The 17,029-nt window shown below is 40.7% G+C and overlaps 1 protein-coding gene across 5 annotated transcripts in view; it reads left to right on the forward strand.

The window, feature by feature from the left end:
- Positions 1 to 8,558, forward strand: part of plxnb1b (plexin b1b) — a 373,688-nt gene extending 365,130 nt beyond the window's left edge. For all 5 annotated transcript variants that reach the window (XM_063067659.1, XM_063067658.1, XM_063067662.1 and 2 more), the window contains one exon: positions 501 to 8,558. In XM_063067659.1, coding sequence (XP_062923729.1) covers positions 501 to 605 — 105 coding nt within the window. In that variant the 3' untranslated portion in view covers positions 606 to 8,558. The remainder of the gene's footprint in view (positions 1 to 500) is intronic.
- The last annotated feature ends 8,471 nt before the right edge of the window (positions 8,559 to 17,029 follow it).

Raw genomic sequence — 17,029 nt, forward strand, 5'->3', positions numbered from 1 at the left:
ATATTATGGTCACTCTTACCCAAGGGGCCTCTCACGACAAGATCGCTAATTAACCCTTCCTCATTGCTCAAAACCCAGTCCAGAATAGCCTGCTCTCTAGTTGGTTCCTCGACATGTTGGTTCAAAAAACCATCCCGCATACATTCCAAGAAATCCTCTTCCTCAGCACCTTTACCAATTTGGTTCACCCAATCTACATGTAGATTGAAGTCACCCATTATAACTGCAGGATGTATATTGTATATGTTTCTCTGACATAAAACTTGACCTTTGAACCTTTGAAACCCACATCCCCCACTTCTGCTGGCAGCTGGTTCCACACTCTCACCACCCTCTGAGTGAAGAAGTTCCCCCTCATGTTTCCTTAAATGTATTTCACCTTTCACTCTAGGCTGGGTGGGTATCTTATCTCTTGGTTGGGGGGCGAGGAGGGCAAACTGAGCTGAGCTTCTGAAAAGACTAATGGCTGAATAAGTAATTTTACTTCTTGTTTATTGTAGATCATTACAGCACTAGAAGAGGATGCGACTGCACAGAAGATGCAGCTTGGCTATCGGTTGCAGCAAATAGCCGCGTCAGTGGAAAACAAGGTCACAGACTTGTGACAGGACAGACTACTGAGGAATGGTGAAAGGCATTAATGTAGGGAAGGCACTTGGAGACACTGTGCTTAGTGGACAGAGCTTGCAGCAGCGTACAGCAGTGCCTTCTGGAAGATGCTTCATCTGTATCTCCAGCGGTGTGAACGTAGGGGCATAGCTGCGCATCACAGAATGGTAAAAGGAGTACCTTTCCCCACTCCCAAGCCACTTTGACCTGCACACGACTGCCTTTGGCAAGTGTCTATATTTTAGATTATTAAGCAACTTAGCAGACAACGCAAAAACATAAAACTAAAGTGCAGAGATGGACAAATGATGTTAATATTTTTTCCAATAAGAGATTTTAAATGGTTTTTTAAACTAATCCTAAAAACGTGTACTGCAGTGATGTGTTGGCACGTGCAAGATGGAATTGGGGAACAGCACAGATACTGAGGCAAAGGCATTGAAAAATGTCACAAGGTGAAAAGTTATTGGACCAAGTTAACTCAGTAACTACAGGGTAGACCACAGTGGGCACAGTATAACCTATAAACAATCTGGTCAAGCACACACTTCTGATCAGGAGATGAAGTGTGCCAGTTCCTGAGTTGTCTCCTTTGTTTAGTTTGAGGAGCTTCAAGAATTGAAATTATCATTATCTTTCCAGCAAGATTTACAAACATTGTTAAAAAGGGTTTACAAAATAGCTTACCCAACAAGATCCATAAACACATCTTACTTCACATCCAATATCTGAGAGAGCGCGAGCGATATCTCTCACTTGATCAGCCTTCCTCCTCGAGCTCATGGAATGGTTCTTGTATATACCTGCTCATGTGATCTTGCCTGATGGGTACCTAATAATGATGGTCATCTCCATGAAGTAGAATGAAGCGCATAGTTCATCTGACATTTCATTTCTAGACCACAGCCCTGCTGAGTTCTACAAAATGACTTAATTGTTTTTCACTAGTGTCTTCCATTTTTCAGACATAGATGGAATATCCAAACCCTTTGATACTCAACTGTTTGAAATAAATAGGTCTACTCAGCGGAGACTGATTGCAATTCATACGATTCAAGTTTTAAGCCACAGCAATGAATAACAGGGAATTATTGCATCGTGTTAAGGTTGTCATTTGTTTCTTTTTGGATTACAGTTAAAGGCTTGGTATTCTTTTAATATTAAAGGGCTAAATACAATAGAAACATTTTATTATAAAACGGTATGCACAGTCATCCAGATAGCTAGGGTTCAACAGGGCAACATCTTGATTCAAATGTATCTCATATCTCAGCTTACTAGAAGTTTCTAAAGAAACTGCTATTACATTTTACGGATATGCAGCTTGTTACAATTTATTCTGAACCACTGTGCACGTACCAAGATTCTGATGTATTTGTTGAAGTGACTTGCGTTAATATCACTGTATCGAGTGACTGATTTCACCAGAGTCACATTAACACTGGAAGTCAGTCAGCTTGTAATTATATTTTATTGTTTCAGTTAAAACATCTGAAGCCTTTTTGGTCCAGAAAGTGCCACAGGCAGGTTACCAGTGTTTCATGAGAAGTGAAGAGTATTCTGTGGGGGTGGTGGTAAGGTTGTGCATCATGGGACCTGGATTAAAGTTTTTAAAACTGTTCCAGTTTCCATAATAATGGATGTCAGTTTTTGTTACTTTTCTTCAAAGTAGGTTTAATTGCATTTTTATTTATTTTTGTCAGAAATAGTATTCCATTGGCATCCAGTACTCTAACAGCAGTATTAACCTGGAGAGGGAAACAAAGACTAACATAGTGTGGGGGTAGCATATATTTTCCCTGAAATGCAGAATCCCCAATCGTTCTTCTATTTGGGATTTATGCCATCAAATTCTTAAGTACAGGATGGGACTTCATTTCCAACCTTGAAATTTAAATTTGTATTGATATTTTTATATCATCTCGATTTATGATAAGTACGTGTATTTGGTTTAAGAAAAATGATCCACAATAAAATTCCACGCAGATTTTTGTCACAGCTATTTAGCAATGTATTTGGTGTTGTTGGTCCTATGTTACCCAAAAGAAGAAGTCAGCCTCACAACTCATTGTAGCTGCCATGCTGTTCATCTGCACAAAGGGCAGACTTTTAAATGATATAATATGGAAGGTTTGAATGACAGTGGCTGATTGCATAGATTAATTATGGAAAAGTAGGTTTTGTGCAAGTCTTGCATTCTCCACTAGCCGAGTCATTTGATTGATAATGAAGTGGCAATTCTAGCTACAGTAATTAAGTGTCAATGGTCCACTCAAACATGAACTTATATAAAGCTTTCTGTCTCCAAGATCTGTAGTGGAAAACTAACATTCTTTGTTGGCAGGTTGAGCCAAGAGTTTTACAGTGCTACAAGATGAAACATGAGCCGTCTCCCTTTTCTGTCACTCTTTTCCCTGTGTGATCAAGTAATGGGGGTAAGATCTGCTAGTGCTTGGGATGAATTTCCCATGCACAAGATCAGAATGATTGTATCTGTGACTGAACTGCTGAAATATCTTTTTTATATAAAAAAATCTTTCAATGCTCATAATTTAAAAAGAATAGTGTGTATTTATTTATTTAGTGGCCATGCCCTGGTTAGATGTGGACACTGGTACATTTGTGTATTGCTTGAGTTTTAAAACATTCTTCATTATGTTGCAATGACCATGCACTTATCTGCCTTCAAAAGCACAAAGATCACAGGTCAGTGACAACTGTAAACTGAACCTGCACTGAGACCCTGCAAAGTCTCAGTGAATAGTTTTGGAAACCTTTCCCAGTCAGGTGAAATAGTGTTAACATCTTTCTCCTCTTGAGTGAGAAATAACCATATCCTCTTAATCTAGCACAGAGAAAATGAACTTTATACCAAGTACAAAATTATCAAAAGGATGTCTATGTTTGCTTTATTACTTTTTAAGCTTTTAATTCCCATCAGATTCTTACATTCCTGCTACTACATTAAACATCCCTTAATTTACTCTGCAAGTTAATTAAACTTCTCTGTTGAAATTGTGTGTGTGTGTGTGAGTGAGTGAGTGTGTATGTGTGTGTGTGTACCAGATCTATTCTGGGCTCACTGATTTCAAGGGAGTTGATATACAGGCCAGAATGCAACCTCGCACCAGCACAGAGGGCTGGAAATGGATTAATTGAAGCAGATCCAAGACTTTTCCCACCAGGTACCAGTCATTTGCTGTGGCCATCTTGTGCATTATGGAGAGTCATCCTCCTTATTGTATTGCTAAGGAGGACTGTGTCCATGTGTACAGTATTGTGATAGTGGTGTTTTGGGTACAGGTTTTGGAAGTGGTGATGGTCAAGGCAGACAACAGAAGTAAACTGGATTTTCTTGGGTTCTAAACATGGCAACTGTTTTTCTGTGACTTTCTTTTACATTCATCAAGATTGATTCATGAAATTTTAGTTCTGGAGTGCCCTTGAGCATTCCAGCATTACATACCCAGAGTTAAAGTTTTAACTAATTAAGCTTCAGCTCTCTTTATAGTTACAGCTATATTTAACTATATATATAGGTATATAGTTGGTTTTTGTTTAGGAATCAGGAGCACAATGGATAACACATTATATGTTAGAGTCTTAAGTTCTTTTAAATTTGCAACACCAAATTATTGTTTGGAACTGAGAATATCAAAGTTAAAGTAATATCTGACTTCAAAGTTCAAAGTAAATTTATCAAAGTAAATATATGTTACCATTTACAACCCTGAGATTTATTTTCCTGTGGGCAAACTCAGCAAATCTATAGAGTAGTAACTATAACAGGATCAATAAAAGATAAACCAGAGTGTAGAAGACAACAAAATGTGCAAATGCAATAAATAACAAGAACGTGAGATCATTGGTTGTGGGAACATCTCAATGATGGGGCAAGTGAGTGTAGTTATCCCTTTTTGTTCAAAAGCCTGATGGTTGAATGGTAGTAACTGTTCTTGAACCTGGTGGTACAAGTACTGAGGCTCTTGTACCTTCTACCTGATGGCAGCAGTGAGAAAAGAGCATGGCCTGGGTGGTTCAGCTCTCTGATGAATACTGTTTTCTTACAACAGCATTTCACATAGAAGTGCTCAATGGTTGAGCACATCTTTTCCAAATAGCTGTAGATATTTTTCCCTGAAGCAATACCTGTTTGCCCACCCTATATAATTTTAAAGTTACCATACAGTAAATATCCTGAGTGCATGATAAGAACAGGACCAGTTTGGGGCGGGGGGGAGAAATCATTTGGAGTGTATTATCAAGTGAGCTAATGAATTATTCGTTTTAGACCATAAAACCATAGGACATAGAAGCAGAATTAGCTATCCGGCCCATCAAGCTTGCTGTGCCATTTCATCATGGCTGATTTATTATCCCTTTCAATGTTATTTTCCTGCCTTTAATCAAGAACCTATCAACCTCCGCTTCAAATATACCCAACGGCCTGGGCCTCCAGAGCCATCAGTGATAATAAGAAGGAAACTTCCAAAACTTGCTATGGGAGCAGATGGGGAAAGCCATGATTTGGATTTAAACTAGCTAATTAGAATCATTTTGAAGCATCCAAATCTTTAAAATATTATTGTTTTGTCCTGTATGATTTGACAGAAATATTAGACGCAACTGCAATTTGTCAATCACAAATATTTTACAGATTCCCTAGAAGCAATAATGAATAAGTTAACTGCATCCTTCCCATTTCTGTATTGGTATTTTGTATCACCGTCAGCAAAATTTTAAAAATGTGAAATATTTTTTAATGTGACCCAAAACATTCAAAAATTGATTTGGGAATGCAGCAGTTGAAATGCACACTGGAGGATTCTATTTAAAGGCTAGATGCACAGCATGTATACATGTTTTTTGTATTAGGAAAAGAAAATTGATGCAGACTTTGCAAATAAATGACACAGTACTTCTGTGTTAATTGTCCCATGTATGAACTGCAAGTATACATCTGGTACGGTGCCACACCACTACCTCAGCACTAAGAGTCATAACATGGGCTGCTGTTTGTGGGGAGGGTACACATTCTCCCTGTGACTACACGGCTTTGCTCCCCCTGCACCGGTTATCTTCCACATCCCAGAGTGTGCAGGGAGGCAGCATAAATTTCCCCTTGTGTGTTGGTGAATGATAGAATTTAGTTGAGTGTTAGAATGTGAGGTAAATTTTTAAAAGAGGGATAATGTAAGTGTTGATGATGGTTTGTGGACCTGGTAAGCAAAGGGCCTATTTCTGTGATTTATCTCCCCATGACACTGGCAGCAACTTCTTTAGTACACACACACACAATTAAATGTAGAAACCCAAACGCTCAAAGTCAAAGTAAATTTATTATCAAATTGTAAATATGTCTTGAGTTTCATTTTCTTGCAGGCATACTCAGCAAATCCAATAACCATAACAGAATCAATGAAAGAACACACCTACAGGGCAGGCAGCCAGTGTGCAAAAAACAACAAACTGCACAAATACAAAAAGAAAGAAGAAAAATAATAATAATAAACATTCAATAAATATCAAGGACGTGAGATGAAGAGCCCTTGATAGTGAGGTGCCATCTATTCTGCAGCTGAAGCCAATATAATTTCAGAAATCAGTGAGTTGACAGTTTCAGGGTATTTGAATTATTCTCACTGTAACATGTCCTGATAATTATATGCTTTGATTCTTAGATCTGTGAACTTCTAATGGCCGTTTAAGTCATTATTACTCCTTAGTAACCACACTGGCTCTAAAAAGAAGTTGTGTGTGTGAATTTTAATTGCCTCAGATAATTATTCCAAAATATAATAGGTATCAATAATCTTTAAATTGTGTGCATGTACTTCCACGTGTTTTTAAAACTGCACAATACTAATTCAAAGTTGTGCTTTTTAACATTCAATGTGACTGGCTGCCCAGCGAGGTTTGGTGATACCACTTTGGGTAGCTGTCCCTGAATTTGATGCTTGATGGACAATGGCAATGAGGGAAGGGTTACTGCATGCCAGAGTGGTTGTTAGTTCTTTGTGGATAAACACACAGTGGCCACTTTACGAGGTAGAGGAGGTATCTAATAAAGTGACCACTGTGTATGTGTGTGATCTTCTGCTGCTGTAGCCCATCCACTTCAAGGTTTGCCATATTATGCATTAGGAGATGCTCTTCTGCACACCACTGTTGTAACTTCTTTATATTCAAGTTACTGTCGCCTTCCTGTCAGCTTGAACCAGTCTGGCTATTCTCCTCTGACCTCTCTCATTAACAAAGTGTTTTCGACCACTGAACAGCCGTTCACTGGATTTTTTATTTGTTTTTCACACCATTCATTATAAACTGTAGAGACTGTTGTGTGAAAATTCCAGAAGATCAGTAGTTTATGATTTATTCAAATCATCCTATCTGATACCAACAACCACTCCATGTTCAAAGTCACTTAGATCACATTTATTCCCTCTTCTGATGTTTATTCTGAACAATAACTGAGCCTCTTGACCATTTCTGCATGATTTATGCATTGAGTTGTTGCCACACGATTGGCTGACTAATGAGCAATAATGTGGTCACAGAGTGTACTTCTTGGGGGCATTGTGACTTTGCCTCTGGCTGCAACATTTAGGCATTGTATTTAACTTTACCAACCAAAGTATGTCCTGGATTGGAATGAACACGACCATTTCAGGACTGTCACTTTAACTCTTAAAGCCCATTATTTGATCTAGTCACAACAAAATTTTCTTGGACAGAGAAGATGAACTACAGTTATTTACCAGATGAAATGTCCAAGATCATATTTGTTGTAGGGGGAGCCCCACAACACGTGCAGTAGAATTTTCTGCACAATGAATAAACCTATTACTAATTATTTGGAAAACCATTCAGCTAACACAAGACCAACATTGGGCATTTCAGCCCATTGGCTTTACACTGTCATTCAATCATGGGGTCTGATTTATTTTCCATCTCAGCTTCATTCTCTTGCCTTCTCTCCATAACCTTTGATGCCCTTACTAATTAAGTACCTATCAGCCTCCAATTTAAATATACCCAATGACTTGGCCTCTACAGCCAACTATGGCAATGAGTTCCACAGATTCACCACCCTCTGGCTAAAGGACATCTGTAGATATGTGTACATCCTGTATTAGTGTCAGTGGAAAAACACAAAATCATTTTGAAACCTTTAACGTATGCATGAATTCAGATCTTTAATGAAATGCTTGCACAACCTGTCACCAAGGAACTTGTATTTGAGTAGTATCTTCCATTTGAATGGACCACCAACAGCACTTTGGAGCTGTGGTAGTTCTTTTCACATATAGTTACTGTATTAATCATTGTATGGTCCAACCCAGGATTTTTCTTTTGTATTTAGTACTTTTTTAAGTTTGCAGTCAGTAACCTCTACAATCATTACTGAGGGAAACAGGCAATGCTAGTTTTAGTCACGAGATTTGGCAGATGCTGGAAATGCAGTCAAAGTGGGCAGTATGCAAGTAATTGCAGACCACCTGGCTGTGTACCTGCGTTAAATGAACACCATGCAAGAGCGGGCATTTACACTAAGGTTTTGGAGGGTCTCAATTTTAAATCTACCACCACCACCGCAATCACTAACAACAAAATCCCTGACAGTCTTTCCTTTCCTTACTAGTGCAGTATCTGCACTAATATTTTCTTGATATTGGCATATCTGTCACTACTTGATCTCTGCTGGAAATATCAGTTGCTGGATGGCAATGACTTGCAGTTGTAAATAGTTACAGCAATGTATTTATATACTGAAGGAGATTACGATGTTTTACTGTCTAGTGTAAGATAATGTGTAGAGCTGGCTCTGGAATGAGCACAGATTTGTTAATTTTTAGAAAGATCCTCAGCAATGTAATATCTGTAAATAACCACATTGACCAGCTCCTTACTGTAATCTTTATTAAAGAGTACAAATTACAATAAAATTTTCCAAAAAAATGTACAAGTCTTATTTTTCTCAATTCTCTCATTATTTTCCCCCACAGACAGCAACACTCTTAGAGAAGCTTTCATACACACATTTTACGGTACATGAACTTTTTGGTATAAACTTTCACATCAGTTCTCAAATAAGACATGGGGGAGTGGCTGTTTGGCCCATTGAGTCAATGCTAGCTCACGGCACATAGTCATAGTCATACTTTATTGATCCCGGGGGGAAATGGTTTTCGTTACAGTTGCACCATAAATAATAAATAGTAATAGAACCATAAATAGTTAAATAGTAATAAGTAATTTATGCCAGTAAATTCTGAAATAAGTCCAGGACCAGCCTATTGGCTCAGGGTGTCTGACCCTCCAAGGGAGGAGTTGTAAAGTTTGATGGCCACAGGCAGGAATGACTTCCTATGACGCTCTGTGTTGCATCTCGGTGGAATGAGTCTCTGGCTGAATGTACTCCTGTGCCCAACCAGTACATTATGTAGTGGATGGGAGACATTGACCATGATGGCATGCAACTTAGACAGCATCCTCTTTTCAGACACCACCGTCAGAGAGTCCAGTTCCATCCCCACAACATCACTGGCCTTACGGATTAGTTTGTTGATTCTGTTGGTGTCTGCTACCCTCAGCCTGCTGCCCCAGCCCACAACAGCAAACGTGATAGCACTGGCCACCAGAGACTCGTAGAACACCCTCAGCATCGCCTGGCAGATGTTAAAGGACCTCAGTCTCCTCAGGAAATAGAGACGGCTCTGACCCTTCTTGTAGACAGCCTCAGTGTTCTTTGATCAGTCCAGTTTATTGTCAATTCATATCCCCAGGTATTTGTAATCCTCCACCATGTCTACACTGACCCCCTGGATGGAAACAGGGGTCACCGGTACCCTAGCTCTCCTCAGGTCTACCACCAGCTCCTTAGTCTTTTTCACATTAAGCTGCAGATAATTCTGCTCACACCATGTGACAAAGTTTCCTACCATAGCCCTGTACTCAACCTCATCTCCCTTGCTGATGCATCCAACTATGGCAGAGTCATCTGAAAACTTCTGAAGATGACAAGACTCTGTGCAGTAGTTGAAGTCCGAGGTGTAAATGGTGAAGAGAAAGGGAGACAAGACAGTCCCCTGTGGAGCCCCAGTGCTGCTGATCACTCTGTCGGACACACAGTGTTGCAAGCACACGTACTGTGGTCTGCCAGTCAGGTAATCAAGAATCCATGATACCAGGGAAGCATCCACCTGCATCGCTGTCAGCTTCTCCCCCAGCAAGGCAGGGCGGATGGTGTTGAACACACTGGAGAAGTCAAAAAACATGACCCTCACAGTGCTCGCTGGCTTGTCCAGGTGGGCGTAGACAAGGTTCAGCAGGTAGACGATGGCATCCTCCACCCCTAGTCGGGGCTGGTCGGCGAACTGGAGGGGATCTAAGTGTGGCCTGACCATAGGCCAGAGCAGCTCCAGAACAAGTCTCTCCAGGGTCTTCATGATGTGGGAGGTCAATGCCACATTCTCATCAGTTCCATTGCCCCCCCCCACCCACCCACCCTTTACCTTACTTATAAATACTGACCTGATTCATCCACCTGCCAACCCCACCCATCAACACTGATGTAGACTGAGAATTGGTTATCTGGCAGAAAGCAGAGTGGAAATAGATCATCCTCCAGTGGTATTGGGCTCCACTATTTTATTCTTGATTGAGTTGTGAGGATAAACATCATCTTTCCAACTTAACTGCTGATAGCAAGTTAGGTGGGATTGAAAGTGGATGAGCGGGATGTACAGGTTTCTATGTGATGGGGGGCAAACTGAGTGTGTGCCTGAGATCTACAAATGGGATACAATGTGGAAAGAGGAGCTTAACCACTTTGGTAGACAGAACAGGAAAGCAGAGCAGTTGTAAATATGAGACACTGGGAAATATTACTGTTCAAGGAGACTTGGTTGTGCTTGGACACAAGTCACGGAGGGACAACATACAGGAGCATCAGGTGATATTGGGTGAGTTACTGTATGTGGAAGGCACAGTAGTGTAGTGGTTAGTGTAATGCTTTACACACAAGGTGCAATTACAGTAGTCCATTAACCTTCCAGCACATCATTGGGATGAGGGAGGGAAACTGTTACTCGGGAAATACACACTGCCTCAGAGAAATTTCAGTGGTAGCATGGGAAATCAAAATACTGGTGTTACTATCTGCTGCACCAGTGTGCAGCCTGAAATGAGAACTTTTAACATTTGGAAATGGAAAAGAGCAGTTGAGGCTGGAACTGTTTCCATATGTTTTCACTGGGACCTTCTCCACAGTAATTTGACCTTCAAAATATCACCAGAAAGTAGGATTGTTTGAAGGAACTGGATGTTTGTGCAGTCATAAAACACTACAGCAGAGAAACAGGCCCATTGGCCCATCTAGTCCATGCCAGACTATTAATCTGCCGAGACCCATCGACCTACATCCAGACTAAAACCTCCCATCCACGTAGCTAACCAAATTTCTCTTAAGTGCTGAAATCGAACGCACATCCACCACTTACGGAGGCAGCTCATTCCACACTCTTACTGCCCTCTTCGAGAAGAAGTTCCCCTTCATAATCCCCTGACATATTCCACCTTTCACCCTTAACCCATGGTCTCTAGTTCTCATCTTGCCAACTTCAGTGAATAAAACCTGCTTGCATTTACCCTATCTATACCGCTCAAAAATTTGTGTACCTCTGCAAATCTCCCCACATTCCCCTATGCTCCAGGGAATAAAGTCCAAACATGTACAACCTCTCCCTATAAACTCGGATCCTCAAGTCCTGCAACATCCTTGAACATTTTCTCTGCATTTCAATCTTATGGATATCCTTCATATGCTGTATATAGGCATGCATACATGTACACACACACAGATATATATTTGTGTGTATGTGTATATATATAGTGTGTGTGTAAAAAATATAAATAAAAGCAAGGGTGCCCAAGTCTTTTGCACAGTACTGTAGTAATTTTATGTATTGCATTGTACTGCAAAAAAAAAATCATGACATATGTAAGTGATGATAAACCTAATTCTGATCTGGGTCTCTATTGTGGACTGAGAGTGGGAAGGGGCAGGCAGGGGAGAATCATGGTTGGGAAAAGGGGAAGGGAGAGGAGAGGAAGCAGGAAGCACCAGAGAAACATTCTGTAATGATCAATAAACCAATTGTTTGGAATCAAACGCCCTTGCCTGGTGTCTCAGGGCTGGGTGTGTCGGCACCTGCGCCACCACCTGCTTCTGACGCTCCTTCCCTTGACACCCGTCCCACGCCCTTCCCATGGCACCTCACCCTTGCCACTCCAAACATCCATTGCTCCTGCCAGATTTACAAACACGGGGTCCGCTACATGTTCACACACACAGCATTGAACAAAAGTCCTAACTATGTGATAAGACTTTTGCACCAAGGCTAGATGAAAATACATCGTTATTCTCCAACTTCCAAAAACTCACAACTGGAGGTATGTATGTCTGTTATTTCCAGTTATTATACACATGACTTGCTAACAGAGAAAAAAAAACTGAATTAAACCTGAGATTAATGGGAGACACCAAATTGATCTCACTGCACAACATAGGTTTCAAAAAGCTGGAAGCTAATTATCTCTTATTACTGAATTTCAGATTTTCAAATTTAATTCTGACATTTGCAATGTCTTCTGTTTAGTATCTTTCCATACACACCAAATTAGACAACAGAACCATGAAACAGACATTTTAGTCTAAGTTCTGCTGAAAACATCAGGAATTGAGAAGTAAGTAAAATAAATGAAACGTGTGCAGATGTAGATTTCAAATGGACGAAGAATGGGGAGTTTCTAATGGAAATACACACAGAGGCCACTTTATTAGCACCAAAAGTGGAACCCAGCGTGGTCTTCTGCTGCTGTAGCCTATCCACTTCAAGGGTCAATGTGTAATGCTATCAGAGATGCTCTTCTGCACACCACTGTTGTAATGTGTGGTTACGGTCAGCTTCCTATCAACTTGGACCAGTCTGGTCATTCTCCTCTGACCTTTCATTGAAAACCGATTTTGCCCACAGAACTACTACTCACAGGATGTTTTGTTTATGTTTCTCACAGCATTTTCTGTTAACTCTAGAGACCATTGTACATGAAAATCCCAGGAGATCAGCAGTTTCTGAGATACTCAAACCATTCAGTCTGGAGCCGACAATCATTTCATGGTCAAAGTCATTTCTTTCCCATTCTGACATTTGGTCTGAACAATAACTGAACCTCTTGACCATGTCTGCATGCTTTTATGCATTGAGTGCTGCCACGTGATTGGCTGATTAGATATTTGCATTAATAAACAGGTGTACAGGTGTACCGAATGAAGTGGCCACCGTGTGTATTTTAAAGTTACCTTACTTCTGATTTCACTGAAGACTTCCTAAACCTGCCCGATTAAGGAACCAAGAGTGCCAGTCAGTGTGAGGAGCTGAAAGAACAAACTAAGTATTAATCAAAGGTACCACTAAGAAAGGTGATGAACTTTAAGCTCAGTAAATCTATAGGAGCCAATGGCTTAATTTTATTTAGGATACAGTGCTGAATTGACCCTTCCAACCCCTCCCCCCACCCAGCCAGCAACCCACCTATTTTTAAATCTATTTTATTTTATTGAGATACAGTGTGGAGTGGGCCCTGCCATCCAACAATCGCCCAATTTAATCCCAGCCTAATCACAGGACAGTTTACAATGACCAGTTAACCTACTAATTGGTATGTCTTTGTACTGTGGGAGGAATCCAGAGCACCTGAAAGAAACCTCCATGGTATAAACTCTTTATGGACAGCACAGGGACTGAACTGTGTACTCCAGTATTCCTCGAGCTGCTAACCACTACACTACCGTACATTCCAGAGTTTTCAACACGGTGTTAGAGATAGTGGATGTACTGGTTATCATTTTCTGAAGTTTTGTAGTTCAGGAATAGTTCCTGTAAACTGGAGAGTAGCAAATGTAGCACCACTGTTTAAGAAAGGAAGGGGAGAGAAACCAAGGAACTATTGGGGATTAATCTCAAGATTGTCTATGGTATACATACATTGTTAATAAATGTAATTTGTTACTATGTTGCCATTTCTATTACTGTCCAACCCCAACACCGGAATCCCAAAAGACACATTTAAAAAGAGGAACAGGTTGAACCAACCCAATGAGAATTTATGGAAATTAAATCGTGCTTGACTCATCTCTGGGAGTTCTTTGAGAATGTAACTGGTAGAATAGATAATGACAAACCAGTAGATGCAATGGATTTCAATTTCAGGATGGCATCCAATATAATCCCATACAGGAGGATGATCAAGGTTAGAGCGAGGAATTTGAGGTATTGATATGGATTGAGATAAAAAGCTTGGTGGGATTGAGTGAGGCAGAGAATGTAAAGAGGTTTCAATGCGATAGGGTCAAACTGAGTATGTGACTGAGAAAAGCAGATGAAATAGAATGTGGAAATAGAGGTTAATCATGTGGTGTCTTGTGCAATCAAAAAAAATTATGCTAATTAAAAGAAAGACAGGAGAGCCAAGAGAATGCATAATCATGTTTAGTATATTAGTCAAATATTACTGAAATAGTAAATATATAAACTACTTTGGTAGGCAGAATAGTTGTAAATGTGAGAGATTGGGAAGAATTACTGTTCAAAGGGATACAAGTCATGGAAGGACAACATACAGGAGCAACAGGTGATTTATAAGGAAACATGATATTAGGTGAGTTACTGTATGTGGATGGCACAGTGGTGGAGGGCATGCGTAACACTTTATACAGTAGCGGAGAACACGCGTAACACTTTACACAGCAGTGGAGCACACGCGTAGCACCTTACACGGCAGCGGAGGATACGCGTAACACTTTACACGGTAGCCGAGCACACGCGTAACACTTTACACGGCAGCGGAGCACACGCATAACACTTTACACAGTCAGCGATTGGGGTTCAGTTCTTGCTGCTGTCTGGAAGAAGTTTGAACGTTTTCCCCATGACCACCTGAATTTCCGCCAGATGCTCCAGTTTCCTCTATGTTCCAGGGATGTATGTGTTGGTTGGGTTAGGGTTAGTAAGCTGTGCGCAGGCTACGTTGATCCTCGAAGCATGGCGACACTTGTAGGCTGCCCCCACCACATACTCGGACTATGATGGTCATTGAAGCCAACAACTAATTTCTCCCATGGTCCACTCTCATCTGCTATCAGATTTCTTCTTCTTCAACCCTCTACCTTTTCCACATCACACCTCCCAGTTTCTCACTTAGTTTTCCCTTCCCCCTGCCTGAATTCACCAATCACCTTCCATTTTGTTCTCCCCCCAACTTCCTTTCCAGTCCTGATGAGGGGTCTTGGCCCAAAGCATCAATTCTTTACTCCTCTCCATATTTGTAAGCTGAACGCCACCATTTTGTGTGTATTACTCCATATTTCCAGCATCCACAGTATCCCTTGTGTTTATGATGCACTTCGTTGTATGTTTCGATGGACATATGACAAGTAATCGTTAGTCTTTAGATGGTATGTTAGCCTTTATTAAGAAAGGAAATGAATACAGGATGGAAGAAGTCTTTCTACATTTGAGTAGGGCTTTTTGGTCTCCTCACCTAAGAAACGTACTTACCAGAATGGGCAGAGAGTATAGATTCACTGTTCCCAGCAAAGGTGAGTTCGTCATAGCAAGCATTGAATAAATTGGAATTCTATTTTCTGGAATTTAGAAGAATAAAAGGAGATCTCATCAAAACAAGACTTCTTGAAAGGCTGGTCTGACTTTAATCCAGGGGAAACTTCTTTTCCTGGTTGAGTAAGCTGGGGCCAAGGAGGTAGGTTTAAAATGCCTGCTTGTGAGACAGTGTGGAAGATAGAAAGAAATTTGTTCACTCAAACCATTGTGAAACTGTGGAGTCACCTGTATGGAAGACAATGGAATCTGCTATTGTGCTCATCCAAAACACAGTAATAAAGTTCTGAAGATTAAATGAATTGAGGGTGAGGGTATTGCCGGAAAATGACACCTGGTGCCTCACGTAGGTGACATCCTTCACTAACGACTCTAGCATCCGACCATGCCTTCTTTTCATTACTACCACATGGGAGGCCTCTAACAGCTTCTTCCACTCTGCCATCAGTTTTTTGAATGGACACTGCCTCAGTTTTCTTTAATTTGCATTATTTATTTTGTAATTTATAAACATCATGTCTTTGCTCTGTATTGCTTCACAGAACAACAAATTTCATGTCAAAGAAGTCAGTGATAATAAACTTGATTTGGATGTAGATCAGTCACAAAGTAAATGAAGGGTAGGAAAGTTATTAAAGTCCCAAAGACTTGCAGCCTGCGCCTATTTGTTAAGTACTGTAATTACATTCTGAAGTTCTCGGTCACAAGAAGAGATAATCAGGCAGGCAGAGGAAAAGATTCAAGGCTGTGCTCAAAGACTCCATTAGAAAATGCAATACCTAACCTGCTCACTGGGTCCTAGGAATCTCTGACTCTATGGAGTCTTCAAAGTTTATATATCAGAAGCATACTGAAATCACTGCCTGCACCTTCTGTGGATCCCACATTGAAACCCACAGAGTAGAAGCAAGTTGTCCTCATTCCTGAATAACAAGATATTTTAAAGCAAGAATGTGTAATGTTCCAATTGCAATGAATTGAGATGTTTTATTTCCTGTGAAACTGATGCAGCTTGAAATACAGCCATCCACTGGAAGTAGCTGGGTGCAGCCTGGATCCTCAGATAATGGATGAAAAATTGCAAGTACTGTGGACTTTGTAGTGAACCTGAATGACCCATTGTAATGAACCAGCAGAGTGGCCCATTCTCCGAAGTGCGCTATATATGTGCCAATTCTATTTTAAAGTTGTTGAGGCCAGTAAAACAGTCTGTTGTTTTCAAGTATAGACCCCCCCCCCCACTGCTGGCTTCCATTTTGCATTATAAGTGTCTTTAATTGATGCCAACACGAGGGATCTACCACTAAGTTCCTCTGATTTCTTCTTATTTGCAATCTCCTTATTACCACCCTGTGCACTTAAGCAGGTTAGTACTTGTGTTTCCATTTATTTACTTATTGAGATACGGAGAAGAATATGCTCTTCCGGCCCTTCGAGCCGCACCGAACAGCAACCACCCCTCCCCATTTAGTCCTAGCCTAATCATGCGACAATTTACACTAACCTATTACCATGCTGGATGATACATCTTTGGACTGTGGGAGGAAACTGCAGAACCCGGAGGTAACCCACACAGTCACGGGGAGAATGTACAAACTCCTTACAAGCAGTAGTGGGAATTGAACCCCCATCACTGGTACTGTAAAGCATTGTGCTAACCACTGCTCTACCATATTGGTTAAGATAAGTACAGCACGGGCCAGATGTGATGAGCTCAGGTGGGCAAGGGTGTCAGGGAT

This window comes from Mobula hypostoma, chromosome 15 (assembly GCF_963921235.1).
Source record: "Mobula hypostoma chromosome 15, sMobHyp1.1, whole genome shotgun sequence".
NCBI classification, from domain to species: domain Eukaryota; kingdom Metazoa; phylum Chordata; class Chondrichthyes; order Myliobatiformes; family Myliobatidae; genus Mobula; species Mobula hypostoma.